A 23,145-nucleotide genomic window follows, 5' to 3' on the forward strand; every position below is an offset into this window, starting at 1 on the left:
AATTATGAAAAAGAGATAAAGTCTTCACAGGAAATCTAATAAAGAAACAATATGATGAATTATCAGTTGAGGAAACTAATCCCTTAATCCTTAACTCATTCATTCTAGCTTCTAGTTTCTTGCAAGGTACACAGGCTTGTGCTCTCAAAGACTCTGAGCAATTCTTTGGCTGGTGTGAAAATCTCTGCTAGCATACTCCTCTGTCCAGAGTCTCATCATATCATTCTATGGCAAAACAACAGAATTCAAATCTATTCATACTTAGCCCCATGAGGCAGAGATGAAGTTACAAAAAAACAGAAACTGATTATGCTTGGGATGGCAGAATGCCTGCTATACTGCAGTAGTATTCAGCAAGAGAACAAAGAATAGAGGGTGCCAACTTGTGTGAATTCCCATACTTCACAAGTAGTTGCTACAGCTTTGAATTCCAGTCCTTGGAGAAAATCACCATTAAAAGAGAAGGAGTCAGAAAATGAGCAATAGGGAGATATAAAGGAGGAAAAAAAAACCCTGTAATTATGAAAGATCTTGGGGAAAAAATCAGTTAAAAACCTTAAACAATTAAATCAACAGGAAAAATATTAGTAACAGAAAAGAAGATAGCCTCTGGGATAACTAAACAAATCTAAATACCTCTGAATAAATATTGCAAGATGGAGGAAAATGAATTAACAGCTGATAAGGCAGAAGACTCTGAGGAATTCCAAACTGAACATCTATATAAGGATAATTGAATGGCTCAAGGAAAAAAAAAAAAAACTAATAATCATGAAAGCAGAATTTATGACCTGCAGGGAAATTTTTTAAAATAATCAATTAAAACTAATTTTTAAAGAAAAAAAACGAAAAATTTGAATTTAAAATTGAAATTCTTTCCAAAGAAACAAGAGATCAATAAGACAAATACACAGAAGTGAAGGATAATCTGGAAGAGAAACAAAAAGTAATAATGTTACAACACATATCTCTTAAAAAAGACAAAACATACTGATCATGAAAATAGGGTATATAGTGAAAACTTAGGAATCATAAGTCTCAACAGGAACAGAAATAAAAAAACCCGTGAAAACCATAATATAAGAAATAATACAAAAAAAAACAAAAACAACAAAAACAAAACACTAGCTTAGAATACAAAGTTCAACTAGAAAGAAACCACAGATTGCCCCTAGGAAAACAAAACAAAAATGTGTTTTGTAAACTCCAAGACAGATTGTAACTAAGTTAAACAATTACATTGGCAAGCAACAAATTCTTCAAGATACTAGAAGAATATAAATATAAAGAAAAAGAAATTTGAATAACAAATTGTTACCTACTAAATATGACAGAAAGAAATAGAATAATATGTTTCAAAGAGCTAAGGATCTCAAGATTATTACCCAAGGTAACATAACCTGCAAGTGTAATCTAATGGACTACACAATCAGGGACACTGAAAAATTTCTATCATGGGAGCAATACTTCTATGTTTTCCTTCTCATGTACTGCTACTTCTAAAAATGAGGGAAAGATCTACAAGGTAATAATATATACAAAGCATGAAAGAATGAATAAAAATCTAGAATAGAAAAAAGGAAATTAATGAAGTGAACAATATAAATCAATCCTTTTTGAAAAAGAACAGAAAATGAAAATTTTAAACTAATAAAACACTGAAGGGGAGGAGAGGAAGGAACATCTTACTTGATCATTTAATAAATAATTTAAATGAAGAGAAAGGGAAGATAAGACAATTGATAAAAGAGTGAAAAAAGAATTAAGTTAAGTGAAACTCAAAAACTAAAGAAAAAGTTTGTAAACAGAAAAGAGGGGGGAGGTCAGGAAATCAGATAAAAAGACAAGAAATAGGATTATTTTAAAGTACATTAAGCAAAATACTATAAAATCCTAATTTGGAAAAATATTACACAAACACATGCCAAAATGAGGAAGTAAATCCAACTTTAAATATGATTGGATTAAACAATTCTATGAGATAAAAAAGTGACAGATTAGGTAAGAAAACAAAAAACTCCACAACTTCCTGCTTATAAGAAATATATTTAAAAGCAAAAGCAGAGAATTAAAAACTAAGGACTGGAATAAAATTTACTAAGCACCAGGTGAATCAAAAAAAAAAAAAAAAAAAAAAAAAAAAAGCAGAAACTGTAATCATGCTGCCCCACAAAGCACAAATTTGTAACATAAAAAGGATAAACAAGAAACTAAATTATACTGCAAAGAACCAAAGACAACAAACTGATATGAATATTAAATTTGTATGCTCCAAGTGTTTTAGCATCTAAATTCATAAAAGAAAAATTAACAGATTTACAAGAAGACATAAGCAATTTACAATAACATTAGAACTTTTAATATCTATTCCTCTTTCAGATATGGGCAAATCTAACAGAAAGATAAACAAAAAAAATGAATGATATAGAATTGAGCTTAAATTAAAAAAAAAAAAAAAAAAACTAGAGCTAAAAGACGTTTGGTATTTTCTAAATGAGTGCTAAAACAAAACAAAACAAAACATGATTTTCAGTACCCACATGGAACTTGTACAAAAATTACCATGCATTAAGGCAAAAAGTATTGCAAATAAATATAAAAAACACAGAAAGAGTAAATACATCTTTTACAGACTATAACTGGAGAGTAGTAAGAGCTCAGGGAATAAAAACTAAAGACAGAGGCAAAAGGGAGACTAACAACTAAACAACGAAATCCTAAATAATAAATGGGTCAAAGAACAAATCATGGAAACAGTAATTATATGAAAAAAATTTATAATGATGAAACAACATACCAAAACTCTGGGATGCAGCTAAAGCAGTCCTCAGGGGAAAAATTATATCCCTAAAAACATACATTAACAAAATAGAAAAGGAGAGGATTAATGAACTGAATATGCATTTTTAAAACTTAGAAAGTCGATAAATGAAAAAATCTAAGATAAGCACAAAAGAAGAGATGAGAATTAAGAGAAATAGATAAGACAAAAACTCAGAAATAATAAACAAAATGGGTTCCTAGATGGGTTTCTTGGAAAAACTAACAAAATTGAGCCACCTTCAGCCAAATCTGATTAAAAAGAAAAGGGCAGAAAAACAAATCAACAAAGTAACAAATGGACAAGGCTGAAATCACAACAAAACCCGGGTGAAATCACCACAAAATCCAAAGAAATAAAAAGAATGATCACAGACTTCTGTGTAAATAAAAGCTAACAAAACTGGGGGGGGGGGGGGGGGAGAAGGAGGGGGGAAAGGGAAGGAATATCTTTTTAATGTCTAAACTAAAGACTAAATTTTATTCTCAAAAACTGAGAAACACACACCCTAACAGATTCCTTTTATGTTTATCCTATAAACAAACCTAAACGCCAAGGAAGGCTAACGTAAAGGTAAACTATAGACCATTATCAGTATTCATTAATGATACTGAATACTGATTCAAACAGTTTTATAATTTTGTCAGACTACAGCAATTCATACAAGAAATAATTTATTATGACAAAATTGCATTTATAACAGGGATAGACAGATGTTTCAATGTTAGGAAAACAATCACCATAATAAATCACATTAAAAAACAAAAATACCCCCAAACCACATGATTATCTAAAGAGATATAGAAAAAGGCTTTGACAAAGTACACACTTATACTTTAAAAAACAAACAAAAAAAACCCCACCCAACAAAGCACAGGCATTGAAGAATTTTCTTAATAGAAAAATTATCTTTCTGTAAAGTCAAAAGCAAGCATAATAGTCTATGGAGATGCACTACAAGCTTCCCCCCTCCCCCATCTCCCCCCCTAAAAAAACAAAAACAAAACAAAACACAGAAATAAAATAAGAATGTTCACTTCAACATTATAATTTGATATAATTTTAGAAATGCTATCAATAGCAGTTAAACAAGAGGAAGAATTAAAGGTGTAAAAGAGAAGATAAAATTATCCCAATTTACTAATGTCCTAAGGAAACCTAAGGAACCAGCAAAAATGTTAATTGAGACAATAGCTTCAGCAAAGTTTCAGCCTACAAAGTGAAATCCTAAGGAACCAGCAAAAATGTTAATTGAGACAATAGCTTCAGCAAAGTTTCAGCCTACAAAGTGAACTCAAAAATCAACAGTATGTTTATACAATAATCCTAAAATCAAAAGGCACTATGAGAAAGGGAAATTTCATTGAAAATATCTACAAAATTCCTTTGGGGATTAATCTAATAAGGTGCACAAAATATTTGTGTAGATTAAACTCTAACTTGCCCCTTAATATATATATATAACATTTTAAATAATTGAAGAAATATTCATGCCAATATAATTAAATGACAATTATTATAGAGATATCTTTCATAACTTAAATAACATCAACATTTGTTTGAAGAAATAAAAGATCTAGAATATCAAGGGAAATAATGAAAAGAGTCAAAAAAAAATGGAAAATAGCATTTCAAGATTTCAAAATCTACCATAAAGCAGGAGTCATCAATATCATTTGGTTAAAAAAAATTAGAAAGCAGAGAAATGGAAGAGGCCAGAGAAGGGAGAATTATAAACAATGCAAATCAATAACCCACTATTGGATAATTGGAAAACTTAAATTACTTAGGAAAGAATTCTCAATTTGATTTTTAAAAAAATCTACAGGTGAAAATTAGAGAGCAGTCTTAGCAGAAATTAAGTTTAGATCAATAGCAACAGAATATTCTACAATAAATTCAAAATGGTGTGTGACTTTAATATTAGAGATCACACAGAGATCACACATTAAAAAAAAAATCAAAAGAAAAATAGGCCATATGCCACCTACAGCTAGAATAGGGACATTTTCAATGAAATAAATGATAGAAAAAAATTACAAAAAATTAAAAAGTTAATCATTTGAAACTGCATGAATAAATGTAATATACTTATGAAAAATGGGGGAAGCAATCAGATGAAGAGGGAAAATTTTTATATTAAATTTCTCAGATAAGGGTTTAGTATTCATGATATATAAACTAACAGATGGATATAAATCGAAAGGCAATGCCTCAATAAAAATGAACAAACAATTCTCAAAAGAATTGGAAATTTTTAACAACTATAAGAAAAGGTACTCCAAATAATCAATAAAAGGCAAATCAAAACAATTTTGAAGCCTAACCTAATAACCTGCAAACACTGCAAAATGATGACAACGATTAATGTTAGAAGAGTTGTAGGGAGATAGAAAAGGAGTGTACTGTTGGTGGCTCTGTGAATAAGTACTTGCGCCTTGGAAAGTAATTTGGAATTATGTAAATAAAGTGATTAAACTACCCATACCCTTTTTAAATCCAGGTTTCACTGCTGGGTTTATAACCCAAAAGAGTCAAAGATAAGAAAGGCCCCATATACATCAAAACATTTATAATATAGTAGCAAAAAACTGGAAACAAAATAGAAACTTTAGATTATGGAATGGTATATGTAGTACATGAACATAATGAAATATTACTTTATGAATAACAGAGAAGCCTGTAAAGATTTGCATGATGTAAAACAGAGAAATCAAGCAGAAACAAAAACACAATACACATGATTTCAACAATGCAAATGAGAACAACCACCAGAAAATAATAAAAAATGAATGTTTTAAAATTATAAAAAACAAAAAATGGTCTCAAAAGAGATAAGAAAATATCTTGGTCTACTCCTTTGCAAAATAACAGGTCTGGAGGCAGATGGAGCCCAAACAATGGGATAAGGACAGGAACTTGCCTGAGCTCTCCTCCAAATCATGACTCAACTTCTGGAGTGCCAGAACCCAGACAGAATGTAACTATTTTCCAGCCCAAGAAAAATTAGAAGGTTGGCCACCTATTATAACTGTGTGAGAGTGAAGCATGGTTCAACACAGATTGGGACCCAGCAAATCAGGAATAGGTCTTGGAGTAACCGAAACAACGGCAACAGTGGAGATTAACAGACCTTTCAGCCCACAGACATAAGGGGATTAGATCAGATCAGATAAAAGTCAGAAAGATCTTTACAGAAGTCCTTTTGAGGAGGGGAGCTTGAAACTGGAGAGGAACCCTGAAATTTTCTCTCACAAGAAGAAAGTCTCCTTGAATCCTGGACTCTTTAAAAGACTACCCTCCCTCCCCCCAGGGAAACAGGATAAACAGTTTCATTTTGTTATCCTGGGAGCGGAGCATCACCCCTATTGATAACACTCACTATTGATTAAGCTTCCCATTAAATTAAAGATCAGCCTAAAGGCAGTCATTCAATTATAACAATTCTAGCGCTGACCAGCCCCAATCAAGAGCAAACCCCAGCTTGTACATAAAATGAGCCAACTTGGGGCTCAGTCTTTCCAGAGGACCTAACATGCTATGCCAAGAAACCTCTCTGGCATAGCAGCAACCCTCTGCCTGTTGAAATGATATTCTCTTTCAGCATTACCCTCTCTTTACTTTTTTCTCATCTATTTCCCTAACAAGACTATACCTCTCTGTCGCGATTTCTCTACTGAAATTTCACATCTCTGTGAGACCTTGCCACTAAGGAATTCAGTCTTTATTCATTCATAGCAAAGACTGACTTTCCAATGCCACTAACCTCATCATTTAACTCCCTGACCACCAGGAACCCTAATCTCATCATTTGGTTCAATCTAGACCTCATTACTTTTGCTAGCACCAGGTCCAGGACTCTGTTGCATTGCCTATATTTGAATCTAGGTTGCCTGGATCTTAGTCCCAGTGTGAAGAGAAACACAAGTACAGCAGAATTTACAGCTACAAAGGAGTAGGAACCCTGGTCACAATTCCAAGGTTGAAAAAGAGTGCCTGCTATACAGCAGAATTGAAAGCACAGTCCTTTCTATATCATACCACCTCAAAAAACCAAAACTTCCCAGAACTGCTTCTGAAAATAGCTATACAGAAAACTTGAAGCTTTAGACAATACCACTTGGGAAGCAGAACTCCAAAGGCAAAAAATTGACTAGAAAATGAGCAAACAACAGAAAAAAAAAAATTCTGACTATAGAAAGTTACTATGGTGACAAGGAAACTCAAAACACATACTCAGAAGACAACAAAATCAAAATTCCTGTTCCCCCTCAAAGAAAAATGAATTGGTCTCAGGTCATGGAAGAGCTCAAAAAAAAGAAGAGAGAGGTGGAAGAAAAATTGATAAGAAGAATGCAAGTAATCCAAGAAAATCATGAAAACACAATAAATTAAATGGTAAGAGACTCAAAAAAGCCTAGCTATTATCTTTTAATAAATTATCAAGGAAAACTATCCCCATGTTCTAGAACCAGAGAAAAAAATAAAAATTGAAAGAAACTACAGATGACTTCCTGAAAGAGATCCCAAAATGAAAACATCAGGAATATTATAGCCAAATTCCAGAGCTTTCTAGTCCCCCAAAGAGAAAATACTTCAAGAAGTCAAGAAACAATTCAAATATTAGGGAGCCACCGTCAGCATAGTAAGATTGAAGCTTTAGACAATACCCCCTCCACTTGGGAAGCAGAGTTCCATTAGCAAAAAGTTAAAAGGCAAAAAATTGACTAGAAAATGAGCAAAAAACAGAAAAAAAAAATTCTGACTAATTCAGTTTCCACATTAAAGGATCAGAGAGCTTGGAATATATTCCAAAGGACAAAGGAGGTTAAGATTTATAAACAAAATGGAATATAATCCTTCAGGGAAGAAAAATGAACATTTAATAAAAGAGGGTTTTCAAGCATTCTAGATGAAAAAGTCAGAATTGTACAGAAAATGTGACTTCCAGATATGATATGTAAACGAAGCATAAAAAGGCAAACAGTATAGAGAAATCAAAAAGGATTCTATATAAACTGTTTATATTCCTATGTGATATAATAAATTAATACTAAATGATATAACTCCTAAAAACTTTCTCATTATTAAGGCAATAAGAAGGCATACACATAGAAAAGTAGAAGTATAAGTTTTATGATGATAAGATTATCTAAAAAAAAAATTAAGGAATAAGAAAGAAGAATGCCCTGAGAAAAGAGGAAGGGGAGAGGTAGAATGGGATACATTATCTGACAAGACCTGACAGAGATTTTACAGTGAAGGAGGAAATAGGTGAAGTACGGAGGGGAACACAGATCTCTCATCAGAATTGGAGGAACATACACACACACACAATATGGTCAGAAAAGAAGAAGCTGGGGGATGTATGTAAAAGATTTGGCAGTAGAGAAGGGCATATGGGCATTTCTTCATCAGAGACTGGAATAAAACAGAAGATAGTAAAGGATGATGTTCAATAGGCTGTGAGATGAAGAGAAAAAGAGGTAATGCCTTGTCAATCCCTTTGATCTCTTGATTACTCCATGCTTTGTAATTTTTTCTCATTAAAGCTGTATGTAATCACTAAGCCCTAAGAAACAGTCTCCACTATAGTTTCCTTCCAAATCCTCTTTTTCTTTAAACTGACTCTATCCCATTCCCCCTGGTGACTATCCCAAAACTTCCTAGTCCCTCAAAGCCTAATTTCTAAATTCTCTTTTCTTGTGGCACTTTCTCCTTTACCAAGAAAGAAGAACCCATACTTTGTGTGCTTCCTCATCTGCCAATGCCAAAACTCAAAAATGCCCTTACACATTCACCAGTCTTCTTCTCCTTTATTTCTATCTTTGAGGAAGAGATAGCTTTTCTTTTTGCCAAAGTCAATCCTTCATGGGTATTCACTATAGAGAGCCAGAACTCTGGAGAAGGATACTTGAAACAAGGTGCTAACTCAGAGGAATTAATGAGACAATGGTTATCTAGTTTAGCTTGGTGCTTAATAGTTCTCTAGTTCAGTACATGTATGTAGTACTTAATAAAGTACTACAAGATTGACATCTAGAATGATGTAATTATAATAAGAGTATATAAGAGCCAACAAGGACTGGATGAGACACATTCTCTCCATCTCCCACCACTGTGGTGACTGGCCTGTCCTTCATTTCTCCACTGAGATTAAGGCCTTCAGAAAGCTAGCCCAGGCTCCAGGCCAAGGAGACAGACTGTGAAGGAGACAATAAAGAATTTGGACTTTATCCCTGGCTATTCTTGTGGTGATTATTCTGCTGAAAGGAAGGCTGGTCCCAAGACCTACAGAAAGCTAAACCAGGACATTACAATTCACAATCCCATCACGTGGTATTTTCTCCAAGAGTTAGCTCTTAGAAGTTTCTTTCCTTCTCACCTTTAGTCTTTCCTTATCTATAGTCTTCCTACATTGCCTACAGGCATGCACAGGCTTTTCTTAGCTTAACAATTAAAAAACATCCTTCCCTTTAGAATGTTATCCCTTTAAGCTCTCATCTTATTTTCCCTTTTACTAAATTCCCTGCCTCTACTTCGGCATTCCTCCACTTACTTTTAAACCTTATAAATTTGGCTTCTGATCCTTTTCCTGACAGAAACTCTTCTCCCAAAAGTTATCAACAATCTTTTAATAGCTAAATTCCAAGCCCTTTTCTCAGTCTTAATTCTCTTTTTTGATACTGTTATCCCCATAATTAATTTTCCCTCCCCCAGATTCTTAGATACTATTATTCCTTAATTCTCCTACCAATCTGAATGCTTGCTCTTTTTCTCTTAAAAAACCATACCCGCTCCCAATAATTCTCTGTAAATGACTCAAAATAACAACAAAACACTTTATCTAAACCTAATCTCTCCTTTACTAGAATTCTTCCTAGATGTCCACCAGATTCCTGGTCTGGAATCCTTAAACCTTTTCCATCTGCAACTCTTTTTTTGCCAGAGAAATTCTTACATGACCCTACATATATAAAATAGGTATATAAATCAAAACATTTACTGATAATAAATCATAATTTCAGGGTCTCTATGTTGTGCCAAAGTTCCCTTTGGATGCCCTGACCTAGTTTCCCTAATTATCCTATTTAGTTATTCTGCCTCAGGTTATAACCTTTTCCTCTTAATGTTTGATGAGATAAAGGTCTACCTCAATTGCTCTGCCCCAAAACCCCAGGCTATAAGTTTTATAATTTTAGGTTATAGACATTCTTTCTTAATATTTGAAAGGATAAAGGTTCATCCATTTTAGATGTCATTAGAATATCAGTAACCTCTCCAGTACCTCCCTCCATTGAGTCATCCCAGGTACCTCCCCCTTTATGTCATTGTTTTGTTATCCTATAAAAAAGCTTGCTCTGTGATACTTAGTGCTGGACTCTTTGAGATGATACTGTAGTCCAGCCCTGGGACCAAACATGGATCCACTCGTCCCAGTATATCTCTCCATTTAATAAACTATTGAACTGGTCTCTAGTTTCTCGGGCATTACATCTACATTAAATACTGACCCACAGAGTCATGAACCACAGTTTGAGCAGCTGGGCCCATGACATCTGAAACTCAAGAGAGAACTTCCTAATTCCACTGAGCATCTTCCTATGCACCCAAATTCCTAAACTTGCAATCATTCTCTTTAATGACTCATATTTAACTAGTTACCAAGTCATGTCCATTCATTTTATCTACCCTCCTTTCAGTCTTGTTCAGGCTCTTTTCACCTCTCACCTAGGCTAGCATTGTAGACCATTTCAAAGGCTCTATTTCAAGCCTTTTCCCCTCTCCAACCTGTCCTCTACATAGCTGCCAAAATAATCTTCGTCAACTATATATATGTTCATGTCTTTGTCCTATTCAAAAACCATCAGTGGCTCCCCCCATTGTCCTCAGCCTGGCAGAGTAGTTTGGATCTCACAATCCAGCTATCGGCTATCTCCCACTTTTCTATCCCTCTTCTTTAAGCACTCTAGGCTCTAGTGAAACTGGATTCTTTGCTGTCACTTCCATGACTACCCTATGTTCCTTCCTTATCTTTGCTCCTTCAAGAAATTTTCTTTGACTCCCTGCCTTATTGTTCTAGGCAGCCAGGTGGCATAGTACATTGGGGCTGGAGTCAAGAAAACCTTCCTTCTTTTTTTGGAGGGGATGATCAAGGATGAGGAGTAGCTAGATGGTGGAGTTGATAGAACACCAGCCCTGGAATCAGGAAAAACTGAGTTCAAATGTGGCCTCAGACGCTAGCTGTGTGACCTTGCACAAGTTATTTAACCCTCATTGCCTTCAAAAACAAAAAGAAAAAAGAGGGGAAAAAAAAGAACTTGAGTTCAAATATAACTGCACAGATTTACTAGCTCTCTGGTCATGGGAACTTGCTTCAGTTTCCTCATCTGTAAAATGGTAGCATAGCATGTACCTCTCAGGGTTGTTGTGAGGATAAATGAGAGTACGTTTGTAAAGGCACAGGACCTAGCACATAGTAAGTGCTATAGAAATGTTTATTACTTCCCTTCCCCTACCTTAAAGTGACTTGGAGAATACTTGTCTACATGAATCTTAAATCCTCCATGTTTGCTTTGCATAAAATAGGTAATTAATAAGATCATAAGATTTAGATTTACAAGAAACCTTAGATAAATGCTTATAGAATTAAACTGAAACCATTCATATAAAACATAATAAAATCTTTCTGTCCGCAGAGACCAGCACCCACCTCACATAGGCTACTCAGCTGTATCAGCTTTTACTAAAAGAAGGATCTGGTCTGTGGTAGGGGGTGATGGCGCATGTTACACCAGGGCTCTGCTGCAGTTAGGAAAAATTAGCATTGCTTGCATATAATTGGCACATGCCCACACAAATCCATGCCTATTCTCAGGCAATTTTCACATTAAAATGTCATTCACTGCTCCCCTATAGGCTGTTATGTCTCTATTTTTCTCATGTTTTTCTTGGCTCCCTATCACCCTCCTACTATCTCTGGCCCACCACAAGTTATGGAGAAGAAAAAGGGGAGGCTAGATGTAGAGGAAGGATGAGTGATAGGGAATAATTTAGGAGAAGAACTGTCTCACAAGGCTCAGTTTCCCCCACCTCCTATCCCTTTCCACCAAGAAATACTGACGTGTCTCTCAGCACTGTGCTAGGTTAGGTTTTTCACATAGGTCTGAAGGAACAGCTGCAATTATTGCACAGCAAAGGTATTCATATCTCCAAATTACCTGGAAAAATGTGTCTTCTGGTGTGGATCTGGAGTTAAGTAAGAAAAATGTAGAGGAAGAAACTTCTAGACAGCACAAACTATGATTAAGACCAGGAAAATCAACCTGGGAACTTGGGCTAAGAACATTATAGTTATGGGACAAAAAAAATCTTGATTTTGAAGCTCCAGATTGGAATCCTAGTTCCTTCATCTTTACCTGTGATCTTTGAGCCTCAGTTTACTCATCTTATCCAATTCCATTACTTACCTCACAAGGCTGTAGTAAAGACCAAATGAAATAATGTACAGGAAGATGCTGTCATCCGGAAAGCACTACATAAAAATGAGCTGTTATTATAATATTCCTGAATACTTTCCCTCCCATCACTGCCACAGGGAAAATCTAGCTTTCTTTCCCACAATGATTTTGGGAGAGCTGGTATTTTAATCCTGAAGTCTTTCCTTGGAAAGTCCAGATCTAAGATATTAAATGACTAATACTTAATATTTACATACCATCTTAAGGTTTAGCTTTGGGGTTCGAATACCTGTGTTCAAATCCCAACTCTCATATGTACTACCTATGTGAGTTTGAGCAAGTCATACAACTTCCCTGGGCCTCAGTTTCCTTATTTGTAATGTGAAGAGGTTGGACTAGTTGGCCTCTGAGGTTCCTGGGAGTTTTGGATCTAAGATGCTATTTTCTCATTCTCTGTGATTTTACAAATGAAACTAAGAGACTAAGGGATTGGCCCACAGTCACAGAGCTAGGAAGTATTTGAGAAAGGGATTTGAGACACCATTGTTACATCCCATTGGCTCTCCATGACCAAGTAAATAGATGGAAAGAAACCTGGATTTTAAGTCAATGGATTTAGGCTTGAATCTTGGGAGTTACTAATTTTGTGATTCTAGGAAGGTCATTTTCCCCTCAGGCCTGTTTTTCTACCCATGGAAGAGAGAGAATACTAAATCTTCAAAGCAAGAAGTAGATCAAGTTCTAGGCTTAGAAAAAGGAAGGCCTAGGTTAAATCCTAGCTTTGTCATCATGACAGGTAAACATCTCTTAAGACTCAATTTTCTTTTATGTAAAAAATAGATAACAACAATTAAAAAATGTCAAGGCTCAAATGGGATCACATTCATTTCAAGTGCTGTGTAACCTTCATGATAGGGGCCTTTGATATACAGTCAAAAGCTAAGGCTCAGAAGATATCTTCCTTTCTCATCTTTCCCCACCCCCCTATACTGATATCCTATTATCCAAAAGAATACAAGTTCAGTTAAAGTGGGAGAAACTTCTAGCTTTCTTCAGAACCAGTGTCAACCTCCTCTTTCAGGCATTCTCCAATCTCAGTGGAATGATATCTGAAGCAAGCAAGCCATGAACCCTTTCCTGGATTAACTAAGCTTATTTTCCTAATTCTGTACTGGGAGTCAAGATCTGGGTCCTAGTCCAGGCTCTGGTACTGACTTAACACGTAACTTTGTTTAAGTCCATATTTTACTCTGAGACTCAGTTTCTTCATCTGTCAAATAAGAAAGATATCTTTAACGTCCTTCCCAGATCTAATGTATTATGAAACTTCCTTCCTGATTCTTCTCCCTCTGGCTGAAAATGTGATTTTTTTTTTTTAAATAAAAAATTGCATGTCTAGTCTAAGGGGCCTCCTCTTAAAGGAGGCTTTTTTTGTGCCGCTTAAGTTAGCTCTTCTCTCCTACCCACCTTGGAAATACTTGAATATGGTTGGAAAGGCACCTAGAGATCATCTAGGCCAAACCCTTCTTTCTATACATGAGGGAACAAGCTCATAAAGGTTGACTTGATCAAGGTTAAATTACAGCAAAGCCAGGACCTAGGTTTTCTGACTCTAAATAGGGTTTTCAGGCCATTCTGCCTGACCTCATCGGGTGTAAGTTCTAAGATATTTAATCATTTCTTATATCTATGTTTGGTGCTTTCAAACCATTCTGTGGGTTCTGGTAGGGCAGAAACCAAGTCTTATCCTTCCTCCACATATCAACCTCTCCTCATTCCCCCCCAAAGCAATACTGAATGGAACATAACCCCTAACAAGTGTTCCTTATGGACTTGAATGAATAAACAAAGTGTCTTCTATGCTCCATACGATTAATATTGACCTCTGAATTATGAAGAGTTTCTGAGTCTGCTATAAATCCACACTTTTTCTCTTGATTCTTCAAGGAAAACGACCTCCTGTTCTAGCTCCAGCCCTAACTTTGGGACTGGGGAGATTTCATCCCCAGGAACTGCAAGAAGGAAATCAGACACACCTCTGATGGCTTCTTCTCTTTTTGCTTGGGCCAACTGGGCTTGTTGGTGGGAATCTTGGAACATCTTGAATTGGAGGTGATGTGACCTAGAAAGAATGAATAGAGAAGGTTATCCACCGAGATGCTCCCCAGCACAGAAGACCTGGCAAGCTTCTTGAGGGCCCAGACCACCTGGAAGACCAAATCATCAACTCTGGACAAAAAGAACCCTGTAATCTCAATCTTAGCTTTTGACCTTTTAGGACTAAACCTAATAAAAGTGTATGTGAAAATTGCCTAAAAATTAAAATTTAAACCAAATTAAACAGCAATTTGTTTCCATGGAATAATAGACTAATTTTGAGGAAGCCAGGGAAGCAGCAATCAACCAAAAGATCTAAGTAAGCTATTGGAAACTCTGAATTTCTTGTGGATAACTAGATACCACAAAGAGATGGAAAAAAACAGGATCTTGGGTGGAGGTCAATTGAGCCTTAAATGCTGTATATATTCCTCTCATCTATAAAATTAAGATTCAGGAAATACTATGTATTCTCATGTCTTTCTTCCCACCTCCACTTTCAGTTATTTAAGAGGACAGCTAGAGATCCAAGAAACTTAAGGTCCTCTATTCTACTCTCAGTCGTCTCCATAATTGTCTAAAGGACCTTTTGCCATTACATGTTTTCTCATCTATGAAACAGAAATATTGAATTTGCCCTTTAGTTGTTTCAAAACTGATCAGAAGGATCAGGTTAAAAACTGGATACAGCTTCCAAAAATCAACTAAGAGATATAAATTTAGAACCATATCCAGACATTGAGGAATTTTGCTAGGTCCAACTACAAGTGTCAGCTTTAATGTGGCAGAGCAGGCAATCACTAAATCTAAAATGTCATCACACCCTGGAAATGTACATTGTGACAAAGAGGGTCCTGGAAATAGCTGTACAGTCACTATTCTTTTCTTTTAAAGTCAAGGGAAGAACCTAAACATTTATGGAAGAGAGAAGACTTGGAGAGGAGAGAGAAACACTTAGAAAAGAAGCTACTTTTAGCTCTCCAACCCCTTTACAGCCTCTCCATTCAGAAATTTCTTATCTTCCCACAATCTACTCTAAGGGTATAAACAAAACAAAACAACAAAAAACCCCACCCAAACCAAACCAAATAATAAAATGTTTCCACTTAATTTCCCAGAACCAAGTTCCTACCACAGGACAAAAAGCTCTTACCTATCAAAACAATACTTCCTTCTTCAACTAAATAAGGCCATCAAAAAAGATCAAAGTTTTATTTACAATTGTAACCAGTTACAGTGGTAGAAGGGAGAAGTTTTTCTTCATTAAGTTTGAATATCAAAGTCTACTGGAGATAAAGGTTCTGAGGCTTCAGATTATCATCATTAAGCTTTCCATTTTAGGAAAAGAAAATTTGGCTTTTGGCCAAAGGGTCAGACACAATTTCCAGAGCTAAGAGTCCCCTTAGTTTATTTGTTGCAAATACCAACCAGATCAAAAAAAAAAAAAAAAAAAAAAAAAAAAGGCAATTAGAAGAGTAGTAAATGATCTAACTTCACCAAGCAGAATGAGGGCCTGGCCCAAGTTCCCCCTATCCAGTCCAAGGCTCCCTTGGTCATATCAAGCTACCACAGTTGAAGCAGAAGTCCTGCTGATTGTTGTCATGTGATTTTAAAAGATTTCCAATACTGTAGACTAATCATGGGATTCTCCCATGACAGCTGATATATCTAGCACAATATATCAAAATGGCTTATTTTTGACAACATGAAACTATTGGTAGGAAAATCTCTGCTTTTGTTCTATAATTGTTTGATCAGGCCTCAGTTTTTCTCTTCTGTGAATGAAAGGGTTTTTTATTCTTTTCTGTTAGTGATACTACCTATCAAAAAGAGAAATCTATTAAGTGCTTTGGGCTGCAGAATTTATATCAACTATTCATTCCCTAACTCAGTCCAAATAACTTTCTGGGGTGCAGAAAAGTCTATGATCTTTAGTTTTCCCTAAAGGGCAGCATAATTCAACATAACCTCCTCCATAAAGTCTTTTCCTGCTTTTCTCTCTTTCCCTCTGTAAAATCATGATGTATACTCATCATCTCTCCCCATAGAATCTAAGGTCCTCGAACAGGGGGCTTTTCTATTCGATCTAAATTCCCTAGCATAAGAGTTGGTGCTAAATAAATGCTTACTGATTCCACCTCACTTCCCCTCCCCCCCAGCCCCTCATTCCTTTCTCCCTTATACCCTTCCCCAACTCTCCCTATTGGAAGCTTAAACATGTTGGTTCTACAAAGTGTTCTACCCTTAAACTTGGATACCCAGAACCTAGGATCAACTGTTAAATAGATCGTTGGGGAGAGAGTCCAATTGTTTTTTTAAACTTCTCTAAAATACTGAAGCCCAGGTATAATTTATAGCAAAGTAACCTCCCTGCAAGGGTAGTTTCCTCTCCACCCCCAACAATGTAATCATTCAAATGCCTTCCCAATTTAAGGTGAATAGCTTCATTATCATATTCAAAACCTAGAATTAAAGGTCTTACTGTCAGTGGTGTCAGAGTTATCACTACTGATGGAGTATTTTCGCCTCTTTTCTTCCATCTGAAACAAAAAGAAATTGAACATTATATTCATTGTTCAGAGAACTCATTACAGAAGCAAATCACTGTTATCTCTGGATATCAGCACATCCCCCAAACACTACTACAAACAATCACCTCTCAGGCATTTAAAACAAAATGTATGATTTTTCCATCCCCAAGTCCCAAGAGGAAAGGGGGGGAAGGCTTTGGTTCTAATATTTAAGGCTAAAGGATGGGCAGAGCAGGGCCAGCATTTCCCATCCTCATTTCCTTCCCATATAGAAATTTATCCAAGTGAAATATCTAGTAGGGATGGAGAGAAGTCTCGTGCCAGGAGCCAAGATGGCCGAAGAGGAAGGGGAGAGAAAAGTGGGGAACTCCTTTAAGCATGCAGAGCTAGGTTTCTTAGGCAGAACAAGAAGCCACCTGTGGCCTTGGAAATCTTCTGAACCATCCAGCCAACCAGCAGTTGTACCTGGGAAAGAACAGCAGCAGCAGTGTGGCCAGGTTTTGTGGCAGACCTTTAGGAGGGTACCTGACTATCTCCCAGGCGAGATAAGCAAACAGAGGTCCAGCTGCAAACTAGAGGAGTGAGAAGGGAAGCAGCTTTAAGAGAGTTCTTTTATCTTGGGAAAGGAAGAGAATGTTTACATTACAAAGGTATTCTTTCCTCTAGTTTCATTCATTCATTAACATGTGTGAAGGCCCAGGAAGGAATCCAGGATGAGATTCTAGCCCTGGGAAAGGAAATTATAATAACTAGAATTATTTTTTGTGTTTTAAAGTTTTTTTGTGTGTGTATATGCATATATATGTATATTTATGTTCATATATATAAATGTAATATAACATATAATACAATAATATATATGTACATATATGTGTGTGTGTATATATATATATATATATATAAAATCTCAATTGATCTTCATAACAATCAGATATCATTCCCATTTTTTAGATGAGCCAAAATGAGGCCTAGAGAGATTAAGTCTTTCCCAGAGTCACATAGTAAGTATTTCCAAGCAGGAATCAAATTCGGGTTCACTGAACAACTCTTCAAATTTCATGAAATGGCTCCAAGAAAGCTAACCCCATGGTTAAATCTGAACCAAAGGAAGAGATTTAGTGGTTCCATGATGACCTTTTGTCAATAACGCAGAGAGGTTGGCCACTGAGGTCTTTTCCACTATAACATTCAGTGGTAACATGATCAAAGACTGCGTTACCCATTCATTCAACAAATACTTAACAAAAACTATTACAACTTACTAGGAATACACAAAAATTCAATGGGAACTAGATTAATACCATCAATGAAATGATACTGTAAAAGAAATTCACAATAGTAATGATCCATCAGGGGAAAAGTAGATGAAAACTGCCCATTACCCAGGCTATGATATAAAACAGGACAGAGAAACTAAAGAGCTGCCCCTCAGTATGTATATCTTGAATAATGAGAGAGATAAAGAGTTAAAAGGAAGAAGGCCAGGAAGAATGCCTTTGGAAAATTATAACATTCTTTTGGTAATTCCAAACAAAAATACATCTTTTTATGGGGTTGGCATGACAGTAGCACATGAAACACTATTACCTCATATGAACTGAAAATGAAGATCACTTGGAGGAGACAATGAAAGATATGAGTACATAGCAATCACAAACAGAATTACTTATGAAAGTAATGGATGTCATCAGAAAAAGAATGAAATAGGCAGGACTCTTACAGAATAAAAGCAAGAAATAATCAATATTTGCTCCTAATTACCCTTTCATCTCTTCTTAATGTCAAGAAAAAGCATGTGGGAACCCCTACACATTGGGATGAATAAACAGATGGGAGGACATGTACAAGAATGGCACAGAATAGATAAACATGGATGGGTGGTGATCTGCATTTTGGAAGGAAATATTCAAATCCCATGATCTGATGGAATCACAGATCTATCTGAGTATTTGAGCTATATTTTAATGAAGAATGGGGTACAAAAGAGGCACAAGGGAAAACAAAAGAAAGTCAGTTCATTTCTATTGTGCAGATGTTCTTTTAATGCATGAATTTTGAACAGTTTCTCCTTCTGGCTACTTCACTTGAAAGATGATTAGGCAGATACTGGCTCAACATAAGACAGTGCTGATGGGACCTGCTGGGATCTACCTTGATCTAATGTCAAGTAGCATGAAAGTTTAACCACTAAACTAATTTGACCACAAAATACTTCATTAAAAAGGTGACTTCTTCACAGAGAACCAAGTAACCAAGGAAATACAAGGAAATATCTGGAAATCTGGAGCAAGGTATATAAATATAATTACATAAAAGCATTTCTGCTTCTGAATCAGCCCCTGTTGCTGTTTACTTTTCTTTACATTAGGAGGTGGCAAAAATAAGCTCAAAGCTAGTTAAAAAGCCTAAAAAAAGAAAAGGCTGGAAGTCCTATAGTAAACATTCTGAGGCTTTTCTTAGGTGCCTCGGGTGACTTGAGTAGGTAGCACAGCAGCCAGACAGTGAGCCCCAGGAGCCAGTCACAATAGTAAACCAAAGGAACTACTAAAAAGATAAAGGACTGAGTATCTTGATCTCAGCAAGCACAAGAGGCCAAGAGAATTTTGCAAATGTGCTTTGTCTTTCTACATGTACTAACTTAGCACAAACAAGGTCCTAAAGAGCAAATTGGTCCCTACCACAGAAAGGGCAGTCACAAGACTTCTCTCCTCTGGGATCTGAAACAAAGAGACAAGAGGAGACAGAATTCTATCTGTATGAGGAGGGTGGAGAATAAATGAACAAGATCCCAGAAGGAAAGAAAAATTATTAACAATGTCTCAGACGCAATGCAAATCACTAGGATACAAGTAAAAAAAGACTACAAGGTGTTTCGATTTTAATAAGAAATCATCCAGAGAAAGGTGTTTTGATTTGGAAAGACCTAAGAATGGGAAATGGGACAAGAGGCCTTTTTTAGACGCAACCATAGAGTTAATTTTTATTACATTTACTAGGACCAGAGGTGGGAAGAAAAGAGGAAGAAGAGAAAATGTGTTCCCTGAAAGAACGTCGTATGGTCTAGGGACAAGCTAGATAAAGAGTTGTCTCAATAATAAAAACAGTAGAGATTTCAAGGCTAGACTTTTAAAGTGACTTCGATGAACTATTTCAAGCTAAGTAATAAGTTTAAAGCTTTTTCTGCCAACGTGGGATCTGGACCTTCAATGCAAAGTAGCTTCTTATTCTTTAAAGAATGATATGGCCCTTTAGGTACTATTAGGAAAGAGAGAATGGGTGGTGAAAGATGACTCACTACCAAGAGGTTGCCTCACATTGTAACATAAACAAGAGGGAGATTATTGTCTTCCAGGAACTTGTATCCAGAACACAAGAACACCTTCTAGGACTTGTCAAACCTATCTATTGCTGGAGATTCATGTGAGAATAAATGATGTCACCAGAAGTAAGCGAGAAAGTATTGCTAAGGGGATGAATCCCTGGTCAAAAAACTGAAGAACTTAAGAGTTTGGGATTTTTTGATGTTGCCTTGTTTGGTAGTACAATTTTAAGAGGCAATGTGGCAAAATGGATAGAGCTGAGTTTGAAACCAGGAAAAATCTAGGCTAAAATCTTGCTTCTAGACACATACTATCTGTGCTGTGTGAGCCTGGGCACATCATTTAACCTCTTTAATCCTAATTCTGACTCTCTAAGACTATATAATATAGACAAGACACAGGCCTGCACTGGTAGAAAGTTTCCTCTCTCCAGAATTTGCTATAACAGTGAAATCATAGGTGTAGTCCCTATTTCTATTCCTACCATTGACTGAAATTAGGAGCTTGAGAAAAGAACATCTGAGATGGGAACAATTGGCTAAGAATATGGGATCTCAGAATAGACTTTAGATTTTTCTAAACTAGGTAATCATGGGAATATACCTAAGAAGAGCTAGTTTTAAAAAAAGTGCCTGAAGTTTTGTCAATCTCATTAAGATCTTTAAACTAAAAAAGAAAGAAAGGAAAAAATATCTCACATAAAACTGACAAACTGGTACAAAGCATGAGAAGAGGGACAGTATAATTAATGGTAGAGGATAACACAAGGCAATAATGCCAAATGCCTCAGATTTCTATATACAAATGTAAAAAAGTAAGGGCAATAAATAGGTTAAGTAGAAATCCTAATGCAATGAAGAAATTTTCACCTGTTTAGTTCCATTGTGACTTGGTAATTTGAGAATACCTCAAATTCAGTTAACAAAGTGCATTCTTCTCCCTATCCCTCCATAAAAGCAAAGAAAACAGAGATTATGGGATGAAAACTTTATTTCTAATTAAAACTGTAATATATGCTTATAATTATTTGTATTTGAACTGCAATATCAAAATTATCATTTTGCTCCTTGACTGGCTTTCACACCAAATGTCCTTGAAAAATTCCTTGCCTCTGTTTTCTCACCTCCCATTCACTTCTCAATCTCTCACATCTGGCTTCTGATCCTACCAGTGGACTGAATCTGGCAACCAAAATCTCTTAATTGTTCATCCCATGATCTTTTCTTAATACTCATTCTATTCAGCTTTCCAGTTTCTGACACAGTACCCCCTTCTCCTAGATATTCTCTCCTCAACTGATTTTTCTTGGTTCTTATCTTTTTTGACTCTTCTTTGTCTCAAACCCCCAAGATAATATCCCAAACTCTTTTCTCTCAAAATAATATCTATGCTGATGACATTCTGCTCTAATTTCTTCCTTCTACTCTAGTCTCGTGTTACCAGCTACCTAACAAATATCTCAAACTTTGCTTGTCCAAAGTAAATTTCATCTTCTGCTTCCCTTAACAACCCTCTCCCTGCCAATTTCCCTATTGAGTTGAAGCATTATTATCCCTCCAGTAACCTAAGTTCAACATGAGACATTTTTGACTTCTCTTCTACTACTCATATCCAATCAAGTGCCAAGTTTTATGAATTTCTACCTCTACAACACCTTACAGCCATCCTCTTTCCCCCTCTACTGGCTCCTCCACTGAAACCAAACTGAAAAAACTCTGATTTGATCCTAACATTCCTATTAGCTGTCATCCCATTCTCTCTACTTCACAGCTAAAGTTCTAGAAAAAGCCTGGGAGTGTCAATTTTTCTCTGCTCAGTCAGTTCTAAATCTTCAGTGATCTGGTTTCTAACATCACCTTTCAACTGAAACTTCCCTTTCCAAAAATTAACAACATTCCTTTAATTGCTAAATCCAATGTCCTCTTCATAAGCTCAATCCTTCTTGATCTCTCTGTAGAATCTGACATGGCTAATCACACTCTTCTGAATTCTCTCCTCTTTATATTTTCATGCTACTGCTCTCTTGTTTTCCTATCTCTGAAGAAAAGTCATGGAGCAAATGTGATAAGCTAGCCTCAAATTACTGTTCAGGTATGGGATGGTCTCTCAGGTCCCTGTCAATTCTAAGATTCTGTGATTCTAAGTTCCTAAAATTTTACTCAGTCTCAAGACTCTTTGCCCAGAGATTTAACCTAAATTCAGTTTATACCTAAACCCAGGTCCCTAAGGATTTCTTTTTTTTTTGCTCTGTCCTCAAAGGAAGTAGTATTTGGCTACTATCTTCTGAAAAATGTTCTTTCAGGTACTCCAAGCTAGTTATTAAATTATTTGTATACTCCTATCCCAATTTACACAGTATCTAACCTGGTTTCCGCCTTCCAGCAGGGAAACCACTGGATATTTTTGAAGTACTTGGGAAACATTCAAGAGTCCACGTGCTATCCAAATGAAGGAGATTAAACAAAGCATATTTTGAGGTGAATTAATTAAAATAATTACTAGGCTTTGCTGGAAAGATGGCCTTTTTGCTAGTGTTTTCCAAATATCTCTCCAGCAAATCAACTTTTTCACAACGTAAGGGCTCATTCTATAAAGTCACAGAAATAGTCCATCTCTTGGGATGACACAGGATCATTTCCCTCTTTCCTCTCCTCATGTTGTTCCCATTCTCTCACTCAGAAGATCCAGTTCCTTCCCTCCATCCAAATCTACTCTCCAGTAGAATAAAAGCTAGTTGAGGGGAATGACTAGCAAGAGGAGGAGGGAGAAATATGATATCTATATATACAGTAATGGAAAAGTGTCCAGTCTGAAGTAGGTAATTAATAAATGTGAATTGAAGGATTAGCTCCTAATAAACTCTATCAGACAGAAATATTAGAAAATTTGTGATATCCTTCCTCTCTCTCTCTCTC

At 35.9% G+C, this 23,145-nt stretch overlaps 1 protein-coding gene across 6 annotated transcripts in view; it reads right to left on the reverse strand.

Moving 5' to 3' along the window:
• JADE2 (jade family PHD finger 2) overlaps positions 1–23,145 on the reverse strand; it is a 201,766-nt gene that overhangs the window by 168,211 nt on the left and 10,410 nt on the right. For 5 of the 6 annotated variants that reach the window (XM_051978181.1, XM_051978180.1, XM_051978182.1 and 2 more), the window contains 2 exons: positions 16,862–16,919; positions 14,319–14,404 (listed from right to left, as the gene is read on the reverse strand). In XM_051978181.1, coding sequence (XP_051834141.1) covers positions 14,319–14,404; positions 16,862–16,919 — 144 coding nt within the window. Of the gene's footprint in view, positions 1–14,318; positions 14,405–16,861; positions 16,920–17,375; positions 17,474–23,145 lie in introns of those variants that run through there. The other variant, XM_051978183.1, reaches the window with a different exon arrangement.

Source organism: Antechinus flavipes, chromosome 2 (assembly GCF_016432865.1).
Source record: "Antechinus flavipes isolate AdamAnt ecotype Samford, QLD, Australia chromosome 2, AdamAnt_v2, whole genome shotgun sequence".
NCBI lineage: Eukaryota > Metazoa > Chordata > Mammalia > Dasyuromorphia > Dasyuridae > Antechinus > Antechinus flavipes.